General features: G+C 42.3%; 1 protein-coding gene across 1 annotated transcript; it reads left to right on the forward strand.

Moving 5' to 3' along the window:
- The first annotated feature begins 49 nt into the window (after positions 1 to 49).
- Positions 50 to 24,860, forward strand: bmp7b (bone morphogenetic protein 7b). The gene is made up of 7 exons (XM_042410358.1): positions 50 to 733; positions 16,595 to 16,787; positions 18,354 to 18,502; positions 20,318 to 20,521; positions 21,664 to 21,740; positions 23,431 to 23,541; positions 23,837 to 24,860. The coding sequence occupies exons 1-7, from the start codon at positions 334 to 336 to the stop codon at positions 23,984 to 23,986; spliced, it is 1,284 nt and encodes a 427-aa protein (XP_042266292.1). The 5' UTR covers positions 50 to 333; the 3' UTR covers positions 23,987 to 24,860.
- The last annotated feature ends 405 nt before the right edge of the window (positions 24,861 to 25,265 follow it).

Genomic DNA, 25,265 nt, shown 5'->3' on the forward strand with positions numbered 1-25,265 from the left:
TTCTTTCTCCTGCTCCTCCCAGCACACAGAGCGCCTCCTCAGAACTTGTTCGTGTCTCTCCCGTGTCTCTCTGCAGTTGCAGGCTGCACTACAGTTGGTAGCTGTTGGCCACAGGTTGTGGATGAGGGCACGCGCACACAATCCGCCTGAAAACCAATCAATAAAAGGACTCTGAAGTGAAGTTGATGTTTCATTTGGGAGCACTTCCCTCAACATGAGGGTCCGTAACTGATTTTGGATATTGAACACAGGCTACCAGTTGCTAAAAGTTCAATATCCATTTTCTAGAGTTTCGGCGAACAGAACTGGGCGCAATTACGCACGGCGTTTACTATGGCACCGATTTTGGATAGACGAGCTCCCGCTTTACTCTTGGTTTGGAGTTACTGCGTACTGGCGGATACTGCTTTTACGAACTTTACTTTGGACAACGAGTTCCACTCCAGTTTTATCCATCGTCGGCTCAAGAGCCAGGAGCGCAGAGAGATGCAGCGGGAGATCCTGTCGATCCTGGGGCTGCCGCACCGGCCGCGACCCCACCTCCACGGAAAGCACAACGCTGCCCCGATGTTTATGTTGGACTTGTACAACGCCATGTCCACTGAGGGGGACGAGGACAGATACTCCTACCCCTACAAGCCCGTCTTCACCACCCAGGGGCCCCCGATAGCCAGCCTGCAAGACAACAACTTCTTGAACGATGCAGACATGGTCATGAGCTTTGTCAATTTAGGTAGGCTGCATGTTCTCTCATCCCTTATATGACCAAAAACTATTGTTTTGTGTAGATAAAACTGAAAATCAATTTTTACAAGAGTTTAATACAGCAAAACAAGCACCTGAAGGATAAATCAAGCTATAATGATGGCAAAGATTAAAGCCACTGAAGTCAATATTGTGTAAGTGTCAGTTCTCAAGTCTCTCAAGTACCATATTTTAATGACACAATTTTAGCATTAAAAAGTAACGTATAGTGTGACTAGGTCATTATTTTGGCACCCTCAGGCACATGAGAAAGTCATGAAGAACAAAACAGAAAGACATATGTAGATTTGTTAAGGATATACACTGTTCTCACACATTTTTGGTTTGTAGTCAGTTGTCAAGTGATCACCTGCAGGTCTTTATATACTGTAACTGACTGTCAGGGTGAATTAATAACCCTAAGTTCTGATCTCCACTTTTTGCCTTTAGGACACATCATGAGTATTTTAGGCAACAGTGATAGGGCATTTTATCTTGTTATCTCACCTTACAGAGCGACACATGTATTTTCCTGATGGTACACCTGCAAGCACACAGAAGAGGCGCACAATAACCATGTCTACACAAACTAGGTGCAGTTAGAGTCACATTCCTGCACCCTCCTCTGTTTAACAGCTGTGCAACCAGCTAATGTTCAGGTGCTCAAGCTGTGGATGATGGAGCAGCCAGCAGCTAATATGTCAACCATGTGTTATCTAAAGAATGAGTAAGTCAACAGCAGAGTGGGATCAAAGTGCACTGGGTCCTCCCTTCACTCTGATTTGGAGACATCCATATAAACACTCAGAACACAGAATGAAACCAGTCAATGAAGATCCAAAGTTGGTTTGGTCAAGGAGATGGTCACACAATGAGTCTTTATGTTTCAGGATGCACTTTCCGATAGAATTGTTGTTTTGTTTTCTTTTTTAGTTGTTGGTTGTTAAATATTATCTCCTGGATGTTTGTTCCCTGTTTATCTAATCAGTATGTTTATTAAATTCAAAAAATCTATTTTATGGCTGTCAGCAACAATCAGAGGTTGTCAAGAGCAAATAATAACAGCATCAGCAAGCAGTGTCTGATTTATGGACGGAGAAACACACCATAATAATTCAGTTTGCCCAACAAATCATGCAGTCACAGCAACTCTCCCAGTCTTGATGATGAGTAGTCATGCTTTATTCGAGCTTATTCGTCTTTACCATAATTTGGCGCCTGACAGGTGGTACAGGAAATGAAATTCGGTGAAGGCATACTGTAGTTACATGTTTGCAAGCCTACAACATTTTAGTGAAGTCCTGCTTGCAAGGAGCTGGAAGTTTACATTCAATCCTGGAAAGATCATTGTTGGAGCGTCTTGGCAAGAGAGAGGGAGGTGACACTGGTTCCTCCACTGCACTGTGTAATTACTGTGGGAGCTGCTGCATTGTGACTATTTTTGACAGGCTGTGACACAGATGGATTTGACCACAGAGCTTGCAAAGTCAAGGGCCTCGCAAAGTAAAGGACCGAGGCTGCAGTAAGCTGACAGAGAAGAAGGGAGCTTTTGAGAGAGAAAGAACGATGAGAGATGGTTGGGACTCGGGGGTCAGTCTCTTTTGCAAGAAAGATGCTTAAAGCGCACAGAAAATCTAAACAAAGACGGGTCACGTCAGCTAGGGAGAACATTTTTATTTAATATATTAAAGTATCATGGAAAGAAAGTCACACTACTGTCCTGAAGCTAATGCAATTACCAATGGAACTGGCCCAGGTTGAGTCTTCGTCATGGCACATGTTCAATATTCCCATATATATCTCTAATTTGGATATTAAGTGGGCGTTTGTCATTAAATAGAGTACGCTATCTGCCACGTGTTGCATCTGTCAGTGTTGTTCATTGTTAGGTTTTTCCCTGAGCCTCATGTGATACCATCAAATATGTATCCAGACAGCTTGATTCAAATCAGCAGATAATATGCTGTTTCATTACCCTTCACATGAAAGAGAGAGAGAGAGAGAGAGAGAAAAAGAGAGAGGGACACAGAGAAGTAAGTGATGGCTATCAAATGGATTGACGATTTCCTCCAAATTCCTTCCTTTCCACATTTGCTCATTGTGGGTTTGTTTTCTTATTTAGGTTGTCTGAGAGCAAAATGAGTGTGGCTTTTATTTAAAAACTGTCCCTCTAAACGCTGCATGTCTCCATAACTACCGTGCCAAGGTACATTAGTCAGACTTTGTACACTGGTTACTGCTTCCTGAGAGGCCTTTTTTCATGCACTGGTTTGTATTTTTATTTAGGGCTAAAAACTACAACAAGAACAGAGAGCTACAGTCATTGAATGTAAATTACCCATCTAAGTCATCACAGCAGTGTTAAAGAACATATGTCAGTACAATGAGCCACTTAATTGTTTTAAGTAAGCCTTAATATGAAAAAAATGATTTCCTCTTCCTTCCTGATTGCCACTCAGGGGAGCTGAATCACTTTGTTGTCAGTTTGTGTGAGTGCGGCAGAGTCCAGTGCAGCCAGTTAGGGCGGGTGTTGGGCTTTGGGACAGACCCCAGGCCAGGGACGTCCTCTCACTGAGTCACTACAGTTTAAAAGCCCAGCTGTGTAAATGGCTTACAGCATACATTCAGAATGTACACTGCTACATGCAACACAGGTCACCCTGACACTGGGTGTGTGCCGGACATGCCATGATAACACGCCAGCAAGTTAACTCAGCACACACACACACTCTCTGTCTTTCAAGGTGGCATTCACTGTCAACAGAAAAGAGGGGAAAATAGATAAAAGGTGGATTTTAACATATTACTTGCCAACATTTATAAAGAAATCTATCAATCTGTCTGCTGGTCAGTTGTCTATACAAACATACGGTACACTCATACGTATCCTTTTTATAATTATTTAATGTAATCCCAGTGGTCTCTGGCAGCATTAGCCCTCAGCCACCGTGAATTAAGGCATTTCCTCCTTAACAAACCACAGCTTCCAGTGCTTTTGGCCACTATTTTGGCCTGCGCTGAGCTGTAGTTCAGCTCAGTTCATGTTAAACTCTCAAGCAGGCCGAGCTTACTCAGCCATCCGGGCACTAGCACAAACACTCATAATGCTCAACCTCACAACCTCTATTGACACCTCCCAGTCCACAGGAAAGGACTGTGACTTTGACGTCTGCTATTTGCATCCTGGATGACTGAAACAGTAGCAACATCATCATCTGTGTTTATGTGGGAGGGAGGAGGGGATGGGGACTTCTAGCCTTTTACTGTAAAATGTTATCATGAGGTATCATTAGTCACAGCTTTCCTGTTCTCATAAAATCCTGCATGGATTAACGTAGCCCTAGGTGAGTCTGAGGAAAAGACGCAGCTCTACATTCCATGTTCATGTGTGTGGACATTAGAGCTAGGTGATAATTCTGTATAGCGGTTTATTCAGCGGATTCATATTATGATGATATGGTCTTAAAGGATTAGACAGATGTTATTCTACATTTTTCTAATCGTCAACTATTCTGAGCCCAAAACCAACAATGTGTTAGTCTGTCTCCGTTTCCCTCTGTCTGTGGCACTCAAACCTAAGGCCACTGCCTCCTACTGAAGATGTTAATCTTTAAAAACAAGTCACAAATATATACTTCCATTTTTAAAAAAGGCTCAGTAATTTCGTAAAACAGCTGGTCACTGTAGTTTTTAGCAAACATTACTCAATCGGGAGTAAATGGTGCATTTAGTGGACACTATTTTCAGCCGCAGACTACTGTCATACACATTTTAGTGAGTGTGTACCGCAGCAGGACAATTATGTGGAAATGACTCAAAATAAACTTCAGTGCGTGTGTCTTTTTAATCGTTTTTTGGAAAACAATGAAGGTCTATGGCACAGAGGAACTATCATGATTTGGCTATACGGACAAATCTTGATCAATTCATTGTTGGTTTTGGTGTTTTATAAGATTTGTTGACAATAAGAGAAATATATCAGCAGCATAAGCCTTTAATGATTCATAGCTGTAATTAAAAACTAACTAAATTAATTACTGAAGATTTTGTTTTACACATAAAGTATAAGGAGTTTGGTTTTGCAACACAGTAACACAGTTTATAGCTTTAAACATATATTTGAACATTTGTTTATATGTGATTTTGCCAAATAATATGTATCAATATAAAATATATTCATTGATATCATGATAAGGACTTAGACCATATCACACAGTTCTTGTGTGTATGTTCAATCAATCACCCATTACGTTCATATGTGTGACTGTTCTTTCTATATGTTCCTGTGTTTGGAACCTTGTAGATGTTCATATAAAAAAAGGTTTTTGGTACCTAAACTCTTACTGATGGGTCTCTGCATGCGTAACAGTGATGTAAGTCAGCCTCTATGTCTGGACTCTCAGAGGGGGTGCTGTTGTAAACTAAAAGCATCTAAAAAGTGAACAATTATCAAGCCAATGAAAAACATGCGCTACCAGGGTGCATTTAATTTCTCAGTGCTCTGCTGCTGTTAATCAGCACCAGATGTGATACATTTCACTAAATGGAGCTGAGGAGGAGTAAACAAACAAATCTCCTCTGCTTTCTTTCTCTCTTTGTTGAAATAAGCAAACATTCGTATCTTTGTTATCTCACCCAAACCAAGCCGTGACCTTACACATGGTGAACAGTCCAGATGAAAATGTGTCATGTCGAAGCTCCATCTATATTTAACTAGTGATTTAAGGCTGTGATGAGAGAAGGAAGAAGTATCGTACAGACTTGGCATGCGAAGTGAGTCAGTGTACTAGCAGGTAATTATCCTCTGCGTTACCTTGGTGACCTGACAGGGCACCACCTGGCCCTCCACCATTCACGGCCCTGTGTCTGCTCCCATAGGAGCTGCCACACGTTTGTCTGCTAGCTCTCCCTGCTTTATAGAACATGTTAATCGTAAGGTAATGGAAAGCAGAGTTGAAGAAATGTCTAACTGGTAAATTAGTTTGGATTTATTAGAGGCTTTGGCTTTCAGACAGCATTGTATCACCGGCACACACACATACGGCTGCATGCTCAGAAGCAGTTGTGTCACACTACAGTCACGCTAGAAGCATGTGTTTAACCCAGCTTTAGTTTTATAGCTGATAGCAGAGAAGCAGAGTCGTCCACGTTTGTAATTTCAAGTACTCCAATACCCCCTCTTTTTTAAAAAACATATCTCCCGTTCATTCTCTCCCCACCCTTCTCTCTATTGCTCCTTGCATTCCTCTCCAGAGTGGGCTGCCCGTGGTGCTGAGGTTAATACAGATGTTTCCCTCTGTCTGCAGGCCAAAGCAGCTGTGCAGAGAAACTTTATCTTTTCAGAGTCCAGCAAGTCCCCTCATCGCGACCTCCACCATCATGTCTGGCCCTGTCTCCACTCCATTCCACACGCAGGACCATCTGACACCAAATTTCCCTTCCTGCCTTCCTGAACTAGCAGTATTGATTATCAGCACTGGCCTCCTAGCTTTAATTAGTTAGTTATCATATGGTCCCAGTAGTGTTGTGCGGTGTTTAGTCTCCAACCTCCAGCTCTGGCCCTCACCTCCAGAGGTTTAAACCTCCCGTGCTCCCAGACATAAAACATTTCAACACTTTCTCAAGTTCTTTTGTGTGTTTTTCCACTCCCCACCTCTCTCTCTCTCTCTTTCTCTCTTTCACACACACACACACACACACACACACACACACACACACACACACACACACACACACACACACTTTCTCTGAATCTAAAACACAACTTGTCCTTTCTCTGTACTTCACTTTTCTCTGTTCTCACTTTTTTGTCTATGTATCTCACATTGTTGAGTTGTTGTAATCTGTCGATCTCACCATTTCACGCCAGAAGCTGCTTCCCCAAATGTGTCTAAAGAGGCTTCACATGAGGGCCAGAAAATTAAAACACAAGTATGTGTTGAAGGCCGGTCATTCCTCTGTGCATGCAGTCTGTCCTTGACACTGTTAGTATGTCTTTCTCCTTCCCGTAGATTTATGTAATCGCTTCTGTATACTCTCCCAGCGGACTGAAAGCGCACGCATGTGTATGTACACGCATGCACTCATGTGTGGACATGGAGAGAAACACACATACACTTTTTTTTATGGCCAAAAGGAATGTTTCTGGAGCTAATTAGTGTTATTGAGTGCATGTTTTATTGCCTTCTGCAGGACAGGGAGTGAGCAGAAGCAGAGGAATGTAACAGTTGGTACAGATAGCCCTGCCGTCCTGTCAGGTAATTTCTCTTAATGCACTCCACAATTTGATGTATTACATGGAGGTCTGGTGTGTAAATAAATACCACAAATGGAGACAAAGAATCTCTTCTCGCATGCGCTTCAGGCAGTTTTACAAAGTCCACAGCCGGCAAGATCCAGGAAAATCCTGTTTTTTTCCATTTGTTATCTCTGAGATTCACCTGTTGAACCCAGGAGTCCAGAATGACATCTGGATGTACATAGCAGAGCCTCTGTGCTCTTGGCCAGGCCGGGGCACTTGCTGGGAGAGATGATGAAACACTCCACGGGTGGGACTTGACAATGTGGCGAGTGGTCAAAAGGCCCAGATGTACTAAGCAGCAGGCGTTCTCACTCTGCTTCAATGATGGACGGAGCTCCTTCTCTGCCAGGAATGTTGGGCTCATTTTAGTTTTTTTTTTAATAATTTTACTGTCTTGCTCTGCTGCTTTCTTCTTTCTCTCTGAATGTGGCTCCAGTTTTGTGGTATACTGACAATAATTTGCCCATCAGACAACATGTGACCACCACAAAGTTGCATTCAGAAAGAAGGGAAAGTGAGCTGTGTGATTATAAAATGTGCACAGGAAGACACCCATTCAGCCAATTTTCTTTCATCTGGGTTACTTTGGCCTTGCCTTATCAGTGACCGGCAGCTTATAAGACTCCCCTGCACTTCCATGACGGCGGGTACCAAGCAGTGAAGCTGTGAGAGCAGATGTGGGCCAGAGCACAGCCAGAGATCCTGGGACCAACAGCTCTGCTGCTTTAAAAACAAATACGGCACTCTTTGCTTGGTACTGGGGCACTGATGGGGAGGAGAAGAGAGGAGGAATGAGATGAGGGAAGAAGGAAAAGAGAGAAGTGGAAAGGAGAGAGAAGAGAAAAGGATAACGGAAGAGGAGAGGAGTGGGGAAAGGTGGATCGCGAATGGATGCCATGAATTTCTTTTCTTTCTTTCTTTCTTTCCTCTTGGGAACATTGTGTGCTTGAGAACATTTGCGTTCGAGCTGTTATGTGTGTGTTTGTGCAAAGTAAAACACTATTTTAGAGCCACCTACCCTGCCCAGTCACCAGCTGCACTGTGTGATGTGTGTTAGGTCTCCTAACGGAAGATTGCGTTAGCGGAAGCCCATAATACTGACCAGATTCCTCACCAGACTCCAACAGCCAAATCAAAGATTGTAAAAGCCAAGCAACAACTGTATGCGAGTGTTTTTACGATAAGTGATGAAATATTGCGTCTGTGCAGCATGGAGTATGAACTGCATGTGGTAGGTTTCTATTTATTTAGGCAAGCTTGCAGCTGTGTTTCCCTTGTGTTTCCTCCACAGCTATTTTGTTTATTTTAGAAAGGAACGGGCTGTAATTAAACAAAATAAACAACAAGCTGTTAAAATCAGGGTGCCAATGTGCCTGTCATGTGTGCATAAGATGCCACTCTACCACTCTGGGATGCAGGTTTTATGTAGACATCGGGAAATGTCTGTGTCTCTTTTATGCCAATGTGTGTATTGTATGTGAATTTTCCTGAGGTCTATAATAAGAGGCGGCTTGGCTGGTTGAGGAGGGTGCGGCTCCTGTGGCCGCAAAAGGATAAAAACAAGGGGATGAGGGTAAGAGTGAGTGGGGGAATGACTGTGGTTCCACGTCTCAGAGTTGTTTTATCCTCCAGCTAAGAGGAAGTGCAGATGGTAATAGTGGCATTAGCACAGAGAGAGATCCCTGTCCACACTCCTTCACCCCTGTCTCTCAACACATCATACATCACACCACAGCGCAACGACCGCTGAGCATGAAGATGAAGGATGTGGGTTTTGTTTTGTTTTGTTTTTGTCACCATCGCTTTTCACTAATGTACAATCTCGCTTGACAGACCTCTGAGGGAACGTGATGATTTCAGAGATGACTCAATTTGTCCTGCAGGGCTCCTCAGATTCATCACTTTAGGTTCATCCAAATTATAAAGAAATTATATTTTCTCACATACCACTAATGGTGCCTAGTATAGCCACAGTAAAGGATTTTTTAGGCCGATAGCAAGACTTCAATTTCTCATCAGTTATTGGCTGACATATGCACCAATACAAATATACAGTACCAGTCAAAAGTTTGGACACACCTTCTCATTCAAGACAATGGGAAAGTGTCCAAACTTTTGACTGGTACTGTATCTGCTATGAGCTAATATTGGCTGATATATTGGTCGGCCTTTAGTATCTAGCCCTGCATTTATCTTTGGGTCTATGGAACTACTTTCCACCATGTGTATTATACAGAGTAACTGTTACACTGATTTTGGAAAGAGATGTTGCTGTTGAATTTTAAAAGGGGCATATCATGCACAGTTCCTGGTTTGTATTTTTATTCTGGTGCTCTACTCGAATATCTGCGTGATTTACAGTTTAAAAAACTCCTTATTGATCTTAGACTGGCCCTTTAGGCAGCCCCTCAGTTCAGCCTCTGTCTGAAACAGGCCGTTTTAGCTCCTGTCTCTTTAAGGCCCCCCTCCCCCTGAGCCTACTCTGTTCTCATTGGTCAGCTTCTGTAAGATGCCCCTCAGCAGATCCCTCTGGCTCCAGAGGCTACATTAACAAACAGTAGTTGTAGGAATTCACCTCTTTTTCTCGGTCTTTACCCAAAATGTTATATACATTATATACATTCAAGCTGAAATCCGATCTGAAATATGTGAGTGAACAATGTGAAAAACCCATGGAACAACCTTAGCAAAAACCTTAGCAACAAAGGATGCGGAACGGACGGCCATTTGTAGGCATGTGCAAACAATCTAAAGTCAGTTCAATGGGGAAGTAGAGGTAACATCGAAGACTGAGCATGTTTAACCTAGACATTATAACGGTATACAGAATAACATAAAATCACAAAAAGCATAATATATCCCCTTTAAATGTCATTTTTCAACATTGTGTGCACCACAAATGAAATGGCATTCACTACTATTGCATTGGAGTAGCAGCAGACATGGATATACTGTTTCTCAAAACCTATCTGCATAGCTAAATACCACTATGGGAAAGTGAAAAAATATGTGTTTTTGTAGATGAAGATGAACTACCCCTTTAACACAGCCGCTGCCTGAGTGCTGTGTAAAGGGCAGAGGTAGAGCGCCAAAGAGTCAGATACATTCCTGTGAGTTCCAGGCTGTTACATATCCAGTAAATCTCTGGTCCATGATGCCCAGCGAAGCATGAGGTGGAACCCAGCACTACAGTTTATGGGTGCAGAGGGCAAGCATGTTTGATGGCTGCAGTGAGAGGGAGAGGGAGAGGTCAACATTGCCGCTGTGAGTATAATCTGAGACCTGTCAATGGCTGACAGGCTAGAGAACTCAGAAAAATTTGGTTTGACCACAAGTCTTAAATGTAAAAGACTCTTCTTCCTGTGGTTACTGCCTCTACTTGCACACAGGCAGGAAGGCAGGCTCAAAGGCATGTGTACATGATCGCGCACACACGCACACACGCTGCGGTGAGTTAATGATCGTTAAGTGTGAGTTAAGTTATAGCATGAAACTCTTTTGACCCTTTCCCAGGGAGCCAGTGCTGTCAGGCCCTGCAGCAGTATAAATACATCACACAGGCATGATGTCATCAGTAGTCGCCAGTGGGCAGGATGTTTCCTAACGTGGTAATCGCCCTACTGTGGGTAGTCACCCGGTACCCAAGAGATCAAACCCTCTTTACTCTTTATAGGATAAACATCTTGAGCAATCTGCCCCTTCCTTGCACTCCGTTTTTCTTCCTCTCTCTCCTTTTAGCATTCGGAAACTATGACTTACTTGTTCCCAGTACTGTAATTAAAACATTGTTGGCGTAAGAGCAACTGAAAGGAAGAAAGAGACAGATCGTTATGGTGCATCAGTCAAATCGGCATGACTATGTAGCGTTACAGTTCCTTCATGATCCTCCAGATCACTGTCATAAAACTATCTGAGCCTGATTTGAGTGACCTCGCCTTGATGCTTTACTAGTGTCTGTTTTTAGGAATCAAGTGTGCTGTTAGAGTTAATGGGCTCTACAGGGATGCAGAATGAGGTGCAGATAGTGATGGCACAATTATCTCAAGAGAACTGAGGGCAGGAGGGGAGGGGGCTAAGCTTAAGCCATCGGTTTAGAGAAGTGAGAGCAGTGCCAGGGGTGAGATCCCCCCTGTGGAGCAGCGGAAGTGTGCAGGGCGGGACTGAGGGGTGTGAGGGTGCTGAACAGACACTTGGGCTAATGCGAGCCGTCAGATCTGTCCGCTGCTGCTCCGGAGCCTGAGGTGTTGGAGAAGTGTCTTAGGTCTACAAGCCCGGCAGGAGAGGGGGATAGGAGGGAGAGGAGAATAAAAGGAGAAGAGAAGGAAGCATGCAAGTAGAGAGAAAAAGGAATTACACTGATGATATTTGATATTTTTGTTGTTGTTCAAAAACTCCCATGAAAAGACCAAAACCATGTGTTTGTTCGTCTCTCAGTACTTTTCTCCAGCCTGTTTATGCCTTTCAGCCCCAAACCCAGTAGTTCCATGAGACGTAAATATTTAAAAAGAGGTCATAAATGTATGATTTTATTGTTAAAAAAGGCTAAATGATTCTTCAAAACAGATGGGCACTGTAGTTTTTTAGCAAATGTTATTCAAAAAGGAGTAAATGGTGTACTTGTTGGGGACTATTTTTAGCTGCAGATTGGGTGCGTTAGCGAGTATAAACGCCACCAAGATGGTGTATGTGGGATCAACTCAAAATAAACTACATTGACCATTTTCACGATATTGAAGCAACATGTCATCCAGTGCTACAGTGTGGCCCACTGATGTGTTTTTAATCATTTTTGGACAATCTATGGCACAGAGGAAAAAGATATGTAAGGCTTTCATGCCACAGACAATACTTTTTAGGGATTTGTTGAAAATAAGAAATAAATAACATATCACCAGACTTGGTCTTTAAAGACAGCCAATGGTTTACTACAGACAGAACAAGTTTTCATTCTTTTTGATGGATTTAGAGCTTTTTAGAAGAAATATATTATTTATGAAAGAAAAATAAAGCGAATTGAAATAAAATTGGGAAATCATTGCAAGTAGAGCCTTAAATAACTGTTGATCATTTTCTGGGAAAAGATCTGAGGTTTTGACTTTTAGCAGGCGCAGCCTCTCTGTTGTGTAGAACGTGATAAGGAAGCTGTATGCCCCATGGGGAAGCATAAATCTTGGAAGATGCGAACAGAGTGATCATATGGTAGTAACCCTCTGGTTGCCAGGTGCACTGAAGGCTTGGAGGATGGTGAATTCATCATCATTTCGACATCTCTGATGTGCGCTGCTGTGCACGTGTGTGGTCTGCTCAAGTCAATTGATGTGGGACAACTGTGCATCATCAGCAGTTTGTATAAAAAGCAAATCAGACGTCAGACTGAATGATAAAAGCAGCTCACAGTGTATGTGTATAGGTTTGTGTGCTTGTGTGTGTTTGTCTGTGTCTGCATGTATGTGTGTTGTTGCATCTCTAATTATGGATCACAGAAACCCATAATGATTGTGTTACCGTGTTGTGACGCACAAGACCATTCACTTCACAGGCAATACTTTATGATAGTTGTTTGTGTGCATGGGAGTGTGTGTGTGTGTGTGTGTCCGTGTGAGGAGCAGCAACTGATCTGGACGCCGGGTGCTCTGAATGAAGGGCTCATATGGCAAGAGAGGGTGTGTTTGCCATGTTTGCGGTGTGTGTATGTTTGTGACACAGGTGGGGCGATGGCTACTCACTTCCTCCCAGAGGAAGTCATAAATGCACCCGCTTGGCTTTAACTGTGCCTCTTCCCCTCATCTAATGATTGCCATACTGCTATAATGGCCTGTACGAGAAAGAGAAAGAAACAGAGAGACAAACGGCAGAATCACAGCAGAGGATAAAGCTACACTCGATCTAATTTTATCTCAAACTATACAGATGAAATTCATGCATTGAGGAGTGGAAATGGAAAGCGATGTGAGAGAAATAGTCAGTGTGGGAGTTTCACAGCAGCATCCAGCTGTTCTCACAAGCACAAAGATAAAGAGCTTTTACAGTTAAGGGGTGGGTCGGCTGCTCCGGAGGCTAAAGAACAGGTCTGGCTTTCTCCCTAGAGGGAGTGCACCTGCACTGGGCTACAGGAGGAGGGAGAGGTCCCTGATGTGGTAGAAGAATAAGCAAGCCTTGGAGCCAAGAGGTATGAAGGAGAAATGAAAATGTGTGAGAGGGTACCAAAAGCATGAAGTAATTGTTTCCTGGCTGAATAATAAAATGAAAATGGTGGTCGTTATTTTTTTATGGTCCTCCTTTGAATACAGAACACATCCTCTACTATGATCTGTGTGTTTGCAGTAAGGCTGGGAGTGATCGTACAACTCAATATTACCATATTAGTAAGAGTATTTTTTGTGATACCAATTTTTTATATGTTTCTTGTTGTCAACACATTTTATGTGCAGAGCCGAACCCAAAATGAACTGATCCAACTTACAAGTATTATGTGTGTATCCAAAGGCTGATATATAATTTTCCAATTTGCTGTAGGCCTCCATTGTTGTCCAAAAATGATGAAAAACACATCAATGAGCCACACCGCTGCACTGGGTGACATGTTCCTTCGCCACGAAGATTACAGTGAAAGTAGTTTGTTTAGAAACAGCTCCAAAGACTAATACCAGCGATCACATTTTCAGTCTCAGGAGAGTAGTTCTGTGTAAAGCATGCGTGAGAATATGGTTCCATTTACAGAGCTTTTCTAACTTGTGCTACATATCACAACCGACTTTGGTCTCAAGAACTCAAGTTTTTGGATAACAACAGAGGTCTACAGCACAGAGTAATAAGATATATCAGGCTTTGGATACACACACACAATACTTGTAAGCAGATCAAGTCATTTTTGGTTTGGCTCTGCACATGAGATTTGCTGACAATAAGAAAAACATAGAAAATTGCAGCCTTATCCTTTAAAACATGTTTAACCCATTTTCAACAACTTACTAACTAACAGTGTGGTCATATCATCACGATACAATTCCAGTAAAAGATAATGAACTAGAAAATGTTGAATTATTGCCCTAGTCTGCAGGCTAGTATAGGAGAACCAGACTGTGAGGTGAGCTGCAGGTGTTGCAGTGTAAACCAGGCTGATGACTCCCGTGAGATTTAGACTTTTACAGCAGTAGAATGTATGCATTGTCAACACACTCAGTGTAATGTTGTAAAGTGTTACTTGGGGGGCGGGGACTCGATGAAAGCCTGGATTGATCGAGTGATTCATCAGTGTGGACAGAGAGTGGGGCTGGAAGAATGAAAAGAAGTAATAAAATAAGGGGAGGGGGGGGGCGGTGATGTAGGAAGTGACGTTGAATCGATAAAGGTCTACAGTGAAGTAAACATAACCTTGAACTCCTTTGTTTTCAAGAGGAGTCAAACAGATTTCCAAACCAGTCCAGTGTGTGCCTATAGCAGATGGAGGACAATGGGAGCCTAAAGCTAGAGCATCTAATGGCCAACAGAGAGCAGAACTGTCCCTCATTGAAGAGTAATTAGATCCTTTCTGTTGCTCCTGCTCCGGCCAATCATCTCACAGTGCTGCCTTTGTATAATGTCCTTCAGCAACTGGGTTTAATAGAGGCATAAATGAAAAGGGGATGCAAGGGAGAGAGTCTGCTGGGAAAACCACATAAGAGGCAAGAGGGGAAACAGGGCTGAGGAAGACAAAGAGGCAGGTGTACAGTGAAGGAAATAACAACACACTAGCAGTGTAGTGAAACTTGCATAACATTTAGATCATTGCACATTTATATTACTGACAGCTGCTACAGAGCAAGTATGCTATCATCAGAAATTCTTTTGCATTGTAATAGTGGTTTGTATGTGTTGTTGTCCATTTATGTACATATGTGATGTTGGCTTGGCAGAGATCCTCAGATGTTTTTCATGCCAAAGTTGTGCAGAGTTCAGAGGCAGTCGACTTTGATGAGGTATTGTTGAGTAGCAGTGGTTGGTCGATGGATGGTGCAGAGGAGGGAAGAGGGTTTTCCTATGTCACCTTTGTCAACTCGGACTCAGGCCTGCAGCAGCATGTGGTTGAGATTGGAGCTGACACAATTAGTCAATTAGTTGATTGGCGGAAAATTAATCTGCAACAATTTAGATAATTGCTAAACTGTTTAAGTCACCTATAAAGTGAAAATACCAAATATTCTCTGGTTTCCGCTCCTTCAATGTGAGGATTTCCTGCTTTTCTTTGTTTAATATAATTAAAATTTTTGTTTGTTTGTTTGTTTCGGACCGTTGGTCGCACAAAACTGTATTAGGACTACAAACAGTTATTTTCATTATTGATGAATCTGTTTTCAGAAATCATACTTATATCCAGTATGTATAATGTCAGAAAATAGTAAAGAAAAATGCCCATCACAATTTTCCAGAGCCCGAGGTGATGCCTTTAAATAGCTTGTTTTGTCTGACCAACAGTCTAAAACCCAAAGATTTGCAATGGTATAAAACAGACCAAATATCTACACACTTATGCTTTCTGGCGTTACCTGCTCTGCATTTTTTGCTAATAAATTACTTAAAAATGCAATCAAAAATCACTATTAATTTTCTGTCATAAAATCAATAAATGAATCCATTGCTTTAATGTATAGAGGGATGTCCAGGTTAAAGAACAAAAAGAAGACAGATGAAATGCCACCATGACTGGATAGATAATATATTGTTTTTATTTTGCAAGTTTATAAATCACTTAGTGTGTTTGTGTGTGTCTTTATGTATCTGTTTGTATGTGTATGGATGTGTGTGGGGTCTGTCTGACAGTTGATAAAGAGGGAAGTGGAGGGAGAGCGAGATGATGAGAGACAAGGCACTGACCCCTGGGATGTCCTGCTGGGACATGAGAGGAGCAGGGTCAGGGTGGGAAGGGGGGCATGTCTTGGGGGTACAGGGAGGGGGTTGGAAAGCTCGGACGTAAGGAAGAGAGAGAGAGGAGGGGATGGGGAAGGGGTACACCTAGCATGGAGCCCCAACTCATGAGAACCAGATGAAGGGCAGACTGGATGACTCTCTGGGGCTATGAGAGGAAGAGAGGGAGAAGAAAGGCACTCATAAAGCTGTCAGAGTCCGCCTGCATCTCTCTATCATTGCTTGGTGTGCGCCAGATGCATTTCTCCTAGTCCTGCTCCTCATGAATGTTTCAATCATAAGACAACACATGTACTGCATATCTATAGACGTGTTTAATCTGGGACTGACCCTGAGTCTGACAAGCTATGTCAGCTCCTTGCTAACAACTAAGCGTAATGGACTGTGGTGGAAGGATAAATCTGAGAAGAAAAGACGTCTTCTCTACCTCTTTTTGAAAAATATATTTTATTTCTAAGCAACTTAATGTCACACAAAAAGCTGAAGTCACATCATCCCAAATTGTCTCCTTGCAGTCATTTTGTATCCCTGCTGGTAAGTGACTCAATTGGGGATGCAAAATAGCTCATGTAAATAAAAAAAAACAGTCTCTGCATACATAAAATCTGTCTGACACATTTTTCGTTTCATGTTTACTTCTTGCAGTGGAGCACGACAAGGAATTCCTACCAGTGCGGCGGCATCATCGAGAGTTCAGATTCGACCTATCACGGATCCCCGAGGGCGAAGCAGTCACTGCTGCTGAGTTTCGTATATATAAAGACTTCATCCATGAACGTTACGATAATGAGACCTTCCGCATCAGTGTCTACCAGGTGCTGGAGGAACACTCTGATAGGTGAGCATGGGTATATGGTTCTGTGGCCATTTTTATTATTGATTAATTGTTAAAGGATAAGTCTGTTGATATTCTGTATTATATGCCATGAACAGACCAACAATGAATTGATTCTACTAACATATTTTGTCTGTGTAGCCAAAGTCAGATATAGCATTATCCCTCTGTGCCATAGACCTCCATTGTTGTCCAAATTTATTAAAAACACATCATTGAACCAGTTGCACTTAGTAAAATGTTCCTTCATTGCCAGGAATATGGGCATTTATTTGGTCAGTCCCATATACATCATCTTAGTATAGTAGTACCAAATGTAGATTAATCCATGCCTGGCTGTTCTAGGAAATAATTGTAAAAAAAAAAACAACAACTGTATTTGTGAGCTGTTTTTAAAGATCCACATCTTGAACGGCCTTAGGGTTGAGTGGGAAATCAGCAAGAATTGATAGATGGACACATACATTGTTGGGTTTAGAAAAAATGGCACACACTTGCTGTTTCCATTTTTTTTAAATGTGAGGACTTTTCTCTGTTTTATATCTTTGTTAATTGAATCTCTTTGGGTTTTGGACTGATGACTAAATTTGTGATTGGCCTTTTTACTATATTCTGATATTTTATAGACTGTAGAATTAATGAATTAATAAAGAACACAACATATTAATCAATAATGAAAATAAGAAGAAATCCCAGTCCTGTTCTGGAAGCTTATCCAATCAAAGCAGGATTTTGCCCCACCTTCTCCATGCGTCTAATCCGGGCTGTCCAGAAGGTGTATGTAACTCTGGAATGGCCCATGTCCTGCTCTCTTCGACCCCTCCTAAAGGTTTCTGTTGTCCGGAGGGAACAACACAGTCATTTATTCCTCTGCCAGAGACAGGCCTGGGTACATGAATGAAGCAGAGCTCTGTGACACACTATCTGCCCAGTCAGAAAATAGGTCGGGATACATGAATGGCCACATGAAGAACAAGGGATTTTAGTCTCCAATGGTGAAAGAGTAGAAAATCCAGAGTTCAGAGTTGGACAATAGGACTGACTTGGACATGCAGTATTTCACTCGCTACTTTTCACACAGTTTTTTTTCCTCTTTTGCAGCTGTGTTTTCTCTCTCTCTCTCTGTCTCTTTCTCACTCTCTCTCTCTCTCGCTCTCTCTCTCTCTCTCTCTCTCTCTCTCTCTCTCTCTGTGGCTTTCTGGCTCTCCCACAAAATTCCAGCCAGTGATGGACTGTGCGTAGTGTATGAAAGGACCCGTCGTTTATAAAGCCATTATTGTCAATTAAGAAAATGAAGTGTTCCCCTGGGCCTCACCATCTGGAGCCTCCCTCCCCTACCTCCCTCACTAGTTTCTTGCTCCATCTCTCTCTCCCTTTGTTTCACTCCATCACACTCCTCTGAATCCCTCTCTGCGCTCCATTACTTTGCTTTGCGCTTCGGTCACTTGGTTTTACACTCTGTCACATGGTTTCGACCTATCTTTTGTAATTGTGCATTTAATCCCTGTTGACTTTGTTCGTCTCTGACTGCAAGTGTGAACTTTTATTGTCTCCTGTGTACTTTTTCAGGGAGTCTGACCTGTTTCTCCTGGACTCAAGGGTGATCTGGGCAGCACAGGAGGGCTGGCTGGTTTTTGACGTGACAGCCACCAGTAACCACTGGGTCCTGAACCCAGGCAGAAACCTGGGTCTACAGTTGGCTCTGGAGAGCACAAATGGTGAGTGTCACTCTCATCAGTGTATTCCATAAAAAAGATGGATGTAGCAAGGTATGATGTCACCCATTGGTTTTCACTGGAGCCAGTCTGAAGCCCAGATCTGCAGCTTATGGTCATTGCCACCTTTTCCATTTGGAGCCAGGACCTTGCAGGAGTGCAGGGTGTTGCCTTTCACACTCTGGAAACATGCTCCGCTACCTCAGGCTGAAGTGAATGCTAGCTACTTTAGCTCAATTGTGCTAACAGGGCAGGTATCATAAACAAGTCACATTAAACTTATCTAAATATTGCAACAATAATCCGACTCAGTATGAGTCCTGGAGCCAGGGAGAGCAGCAGGCAAGCGAACTGTCAATCAAAGCTGTCAATCAACGCCCACACGCCAGACATCAAAACCCACTATATGTCTTCAAATCTTATTAACAGAGCAATAATTTCCAAAATGACCACCAGCACCATTATTAGAGGGCCCGAATTTAGCGATTTAGACCTTAATACTCGTTGAAAAAAATGATTGACTGTATTGTAGTGATTGTATTTCTGGAGAGAAGTTGACATTTTTTGAATGGGAGCCAATTGGAGCCCATGATTTTTTTGGAGCCAGCATCTAGCAAGTGTTAGTGGCATTGCACTGGTGCTTCCGCATTGGCTTCAGCCTCAAGCATTTAGAAAGTTATAGGTGGTCATGTTGCCAATGTGAGGTGCTGTGTACATGAAAATATAACAGAAACTTACTTTTTTATTATTGTAATTAGTTACCACTCCTATGTAGAAACCACTCAACCATCACATTAACATATTTCTCAAACAGATCCAAGTTAACCATTTGTATTGCTGTAATGAGGAGTTGATATTGTTGGACATCTAACAAACAAAAGGGTCTGCAGTATAATATAATATGTATAAGCCCACATCATGGCTGTTTAGGATTTAATATCCTGAAGGCCAAAGAATCAGTTGATTCATTGTCTGTGTTTACACAGCAAAGATAAATCAAACCCTGCTTCTCGTCATTCATCATCAATCATTCATCACCATCATCATCCGTCATACCCTCAGCATCATTAGAAGGCATGCAGAAAATACACTGCGTTATCGTAACGATAACATCTCAGCGGGAGTTTGTCATCACGAAGCTTGGATGTTAGTCACTGGAGAACTTTGTCAACAAACACTGTAGAGCACAAGAGTGTGTTTGAGAATATTATCTCTAGCAAGATGGCAGGATGTTACATGTTAGGTGAGGAAAACAGACACAGTATTGCTTTCATGTTGCGGGAGGGGAGTGCTGGGGAGGCTGTATCCATGAGTGTGTGTTTGTGTGTTGGATCGGGTATGAAGGGTTAGCGAGCATGTACAGACAGGCACACGGGACGTCCCGTCGCCAGCAGCGACCAGAAGCCTTGATTAACCACCAAACGGTGATCAGACACACATTCTTCCGCGTGAGAACAAGATAGACACTGCAGACAACGCACGCACGTGCGCGCACAAACACACCCACACACACAAACACAAGCAGGGCGGCTTTGATGTTCATTGCTACGTTTGTTCTTGGCATTTCAGAGTTAGAAAGGGGGGGAAAAAAAGGGAAAGGAATTCACAGAGGAAAATCTCATTTGTAAAACTGAATGCAACATTATAAACACAACAAAAGTGGTTTCAGTTAGAAAACAGAAGACCACACGCACACCAACATTTATTGGATTTCAAAAGTATTCCCTTTCTTTTTGTGCATTGCCATGTATGAATAAAATCTAGATTTCTTTGACATGCCAACACCTGTTGTACTGTTCTCTTCGTTGCCCCCTACAGGAGAGAGTATTAATCCTCGTGTGGCGGGGTTGATTGGTCGTAGTGGGCCTCAGAATAAACAGCCCTTCATGGTGGCCTTCTTCAAAGCCACTGAGGTGCACCTGCGAAGCATCCGCTCAGCACCAGGGGGGGCCAAACAGCGTAACCCCAACCGCTCCAAAGGGGCAAAGAGCCAAGAGGCACTCAGAGTGGCCAACGTTGCAGGTAAAGGCAGAAAATGTGTGTGCTGTATATACAGTCAGTGCTGATTTATACTGTTGTGTTGGGCTGACTTCTGGTTTAATCTGGCTTTTGTTGGCTCTGTGAGGAATCCGTGGAATGGCACACAGATGACTTGTACTTGTCGGTCCATATGAGAATTCTCTACATTTACACAGTACAATGGCCAACACATACAGTATGAACACATATACATGCAAACATGCACCCAAAAATATACAATAGGTGCAGAACAAACAATAGTATGTCATTGGAATTTATGTGATTCTTGCACAACAAAGCATGCAATGTATATTTGGGGCCTTTGTTTTGTAGGTGTGAGAGGGCTGTGTTTATGTGAAGCGCTGAAACATTAGACTGTAATGCCTGAGCTTCAAATATCCCTCTGCTGTCTTTGTTTATTTACACAAGCATTACAGAGCAGTCGGGGCCAAGTTCCCTGCATGGAGGTAAGGCAGCGCAGGCTTTTATGGCAGAACACATCTGCGGTGTGCTGTGGGGCAACCGGGGCCACAACACATGGGCCAAATGGGCCTGTTTGGAACTTTGGATACCAGCAGTCTTTAACTGGATGATGAGAACCAGTCGCTCATGATCATTTCCAATGTGAACCACTCTTAGGAACTAATGTACCACAGAGCCCCAGAGATCACTAGAAAAAAAGAGAGATACCATTAGATAGAAAACAGACTATTCTTATTTAACACACGGATGGGGTGAAAGGAAAAAAGAATCATGAAGAGAAAGGAGAGAAAACAAATACAAGTTGAGTTATGAAAAATGTGGAGAGCCTTCTCTGTGTGCACATCTGTTTCAGCCAGTGGAAACTCAAAGCCCAGCAGAGAGTGACCTCTAAGCAGGGTGGCCCATTCATTTGAAACAATTACCAAACTGCTGCTGTATCTGGAGGTGATTTCCTTCAGCCATTGTTTAAATGTTAATGTTTTGTATGAGGACATTTGCTGTGTTTAGGTCTGTTCTTTATCATCTTTTACCTAATTGAGGTCTGACTGCAGTAAATAGTTACTTTTGTCGCTGAATTGGATAACAACACGTGTACTAAAGTATACTCTCTCTGTTTCTTTCTTTCTTTCTCTATCTGTCTGTCTGTCTATCCTCTTTCTCAGAAAACAGCAGTACTGATCAGAAGCAGGCGTGTAAGAAGCATGAGCTCTACGTCAGTTTCAGAGACCTGGGGTGGCAGGTATGGAAAGCATTCCTCACCCAAGTAGCCAAAATTGCTTGGCCCAACAGAAGCCTAAATCAGGCACTCCTGGTTGCAGCTTTTATCCAAGAAATCAGCTTGATGTTCTCACTAAAATTTAAACAGTGTCTTACTGTCCAGCTGCCACAATCCAGATGAAAAAGGTTTCGGATGATAAAAGATCTGCAGATCTTACCTCTGTAAAAAAAAAAAAAAAAAAAAAAAATACATCAAACCCCTTTTGAATTAGCTGATCAATTGAATCAATCACAGTTAGTTGACCAATTGAATCAATCACTCAATTGGCACAAAATTAATTAGCAACTATTTTGATTATACTGTTAATCATTTTAATCATTTTTCAAGTAAAAATGTCACTGGTTCCAGCTTTTCAAACATGAATATCTTATGGTTATGGGGGATTTGTGAGGATTTTTTTTTCTAACATTTTATAGACCAAATGATTGTGATTAATTGAAAAAATAATTGGCAGATTAATAGATAATGAAAATAGTCTTTGGTTGCAGCCTTAAATGTATGTTTTGATTAACAGTTGACAATGTGCAATTACAATACTCTCCTAAAAGATGCTAGAATGGACTATTTAGTAACTAAATGTCCTGGAATGTCAATGTGTTTTCTCATGTATGTGCAATAGTATTTATAATCAAGTGCCTCTATTACAGAAAACAGCATAACCAAATTTCATTAAGACAGTATAAACAAAACAACTATATAAACTAATGTTTTTGTAGTTGTTTATAAAAGCAAGAAAGAACCCCTGCGTAGAAGAACCCTTGACTTCGTCAAGTGGGGCAGAGCAGGTGAACTCAAGTGCAGACACTCATTGCGAGGGGACAGGGATATGGTAGAAACAGAATATTTATTGTGAAGGCTGGGGAAAGGGAATGCAGTCCTGGGGAAGTTTAGGCTGGTAACTGGGGAAACTGGGGCTGGGGCTTGGGCTGGAAGCTGGGAATCTAGGGCTTAAGCTTGGACTGGAAGGTGGGAAGAGGAGGGATCCAGGGCAGGGAAGCAGGGCTGATGAGACAAGACAAGGGGCTCGAGACAGCAGCTGGAACCAGAGCAGACAGGACTGTGGGGAGACAGGGTCAGGCAAAGGAAAAAACTGGCAACAATAGGAAAACTGATAATATATGAAGAAAAAAAAAATGGCTCAACACATCAACTGACTGGTGCAGAGGCTATGGTCTGGCAGAGTGGAAGTGGCAGGGCTGAGTATTTGTAGAGGTCTTGATTATTGAGATGAGGTGCAGCTGTTGTGGCTCTGCTCTGACTCCAGCACACCTGTCTCCACTCACACAATCAGACACACATATACACACACACACACACACAGGGATAGAGAGCCACTGGGAGAGTGGCAGCAGGTTAAGGAAACACAGAATCATAACAGACTTCATTGTGTCTAAAACTAAATCTATTGTTCCAGGCCCAAATGTGGCTCAAGCGCCAATAACTGGAGCCGATATTCAAACGAATTTATAGCCGTATATGGGCCAGATCCGTCTTAAATTTGGTCTTCAGACGCACAATCACACCTTTAGTGTGCTGAGGGACGCTCAGCCCGGCTCTCTCTTTCTCTCTCAATGTCTGTTTTCAACACAATACGCCCTTTTCCCTAGTCCCTGACCTAAATTTCTGTCCCTGTCACCCTCCCTGTTCTCAGGACTGGATCATCGCTCCAGAAGGATATGCAGCGTACTATTGCGAGGGAGAGTGTGCCTTCCCACTGAACTCCTACATGAACGCCACAAACCATGCTATTGTGCAAACCCTTGTGAGTAACCATGAAAGTAGGGAACACAAACCCAGCAGTCATGTTAAGAGTCTAATCATCTCATCAACTGTCAAGACAATGTAGCCGCTGTTGGAACTGTTGTATTTAATGATCCAAAGCAATTGCAGAGTGTATTTTAAAGCAAACTGTCATCAGTGATTTGTAAGTGATGTGACACAAAAGATGTATATGACCCTGTGTGACCCATCTTTTTTTTTTTTTTACCATTTACCAATATTCATTTATGGCATAATTATGAATTTAATATTTGATTTTCCTCTGTTCCAATACGCAGGTCCATTTCATTAACCCAGAGACGGTTCCGAAGCCTTGTTGTGCTCCCACGCAGCTCCATGCCATCTCAGTGCTCTACTTTGATGACAGCTCTAACGTCATCCTCAAGAAATACCGCAACATGGTGGTCAGAGCTTGTGGCTGCCACTAGATTGTCAGCATCTTCACATAGAGACACACACATACACACACACACACACACACACTCAAACAAACACACACGAGTAGAGAGGGCTTCTCTTTGCTGTCAGACACCATTTGAAACTTTGAGAGCGAATTACAGTGCATGCTCATGCATTTTATGAACGTTCAGAGAGTTCAAGACGGTTTCCTGTGTGGAAAAAGCTCTCATTTCATTCTCAAGGTTGTCTTGAAGTAAACATGATGTTGTGTGGCCAAACAGGGATTTCAGTCAATTTTAGATTCCTCTCCACAAGTACACACACGCACGCGCGCAAACAAACACGCACATACACACCCTTTTGTGCTTTCTACTGTGTATACAAGACATTTAAAGCAGTGATTGTACTGTATATTCATTCACAGTCAACAGTCTTTTGTTTATTTCAGTAACTGTTATTGTAGTTCATTCTTTTACTGTAGATTTTATTATATATATTATATTTTTATGACTGAGAGACCCGGATGGAAGTTCTGAATTTATGAACTCTTCTATGTACAATACTGTGTAAATAATTTTTCAAACAAAGCAAGAAGTGTATTTATTTCCTGGAATGTCAATAGGGTATGTGTTTTCTCATGTATGTACTGCTTCCTGTTTTCTTTCACATGATAGTACATATATAAACTCTGCAAAAACGAAAACAAAGTTGACAGGATACTACTTTGACACGAGTTCAGGCTCACACGCCTCTCTCTGCCTGACGTGTGGTGGGAGGCAATTTATGACAACTTGGACCTGTGGAAATGTCTACAGATTTTTATCATTCGAAGCTGTTACATAAAACCTGCACATTTTCACGACAACAATCAACTGAACTGTCGGGGTGCGGGCGGGTGGGGTGGGGTTGGGGTTGGGAGGGGGGTTGTTTTGTGCGAAGCATCTTGTTCTGTGTGCTAGACATTTTCAGGTTTATATTCCTCTGCTGTAATACAATCTGTCATATTTAAAAGTTCTATTTATTGAGAGCTGGCTAAGATGTTCTACAGTGTGCTCCGATATCTCAAACATGTTTTACTGCTGAACTGGTACAACAATAGACTGGGAGAAAAGCAACAAAACCACCTTGAGATGTATTGTTTAATCTGGATGAAAAGCAGAATTAAATTGCCAAGTTCAAGAAGGACTCGTGCTTGTATTGAACTTTGTTACACGTTCCTGCACAAATATTTGCTTGGATTGTAGCTACATCTTTTACCTGCTGACCTGAGATCTGTCTCCACATTCAAAAGCAAACTGAAACCTTTCT

Source organism: Thunnus maccoyii, chromosome 4, assembly GCF_910596095.1.
Source record: "Thunnus maccoyii chromosome 4, fThuMac1.1, whole genome shotgun sequence".
In the NCBI taxonomy this organism is placed as follows: Eukaryota; Metazoa; Chordata; class Actinopteri; order Scombriformes; family Scombridae; genus Thunnus; species Thunnus maccoyii.

Bases quoted from the DNA above. Each gene is read 5' to 3' on its own strand.
- bmp7b (XM_042410358.1), top strand. From the start codon at position 334: ATGGCACCGATTTTGGATAGACGAGCTCCCGCTTTACTCTTGGTTTGG. The intron at 16,788-18,353 runs GTGAGCATGGGT...GTACTTTTTCAG, and splicing joins CTGGAGGAACACTCTGATAG to GGAGTCTGACCTGTTTCTCC. The intron at 23,542-23,836 runs GTGAGTAACCAT...TCCAATACGCAG, and splicing joins ATGCTATTGTGCAAACCCTT to GTCCATTTCATTAACCCAGA.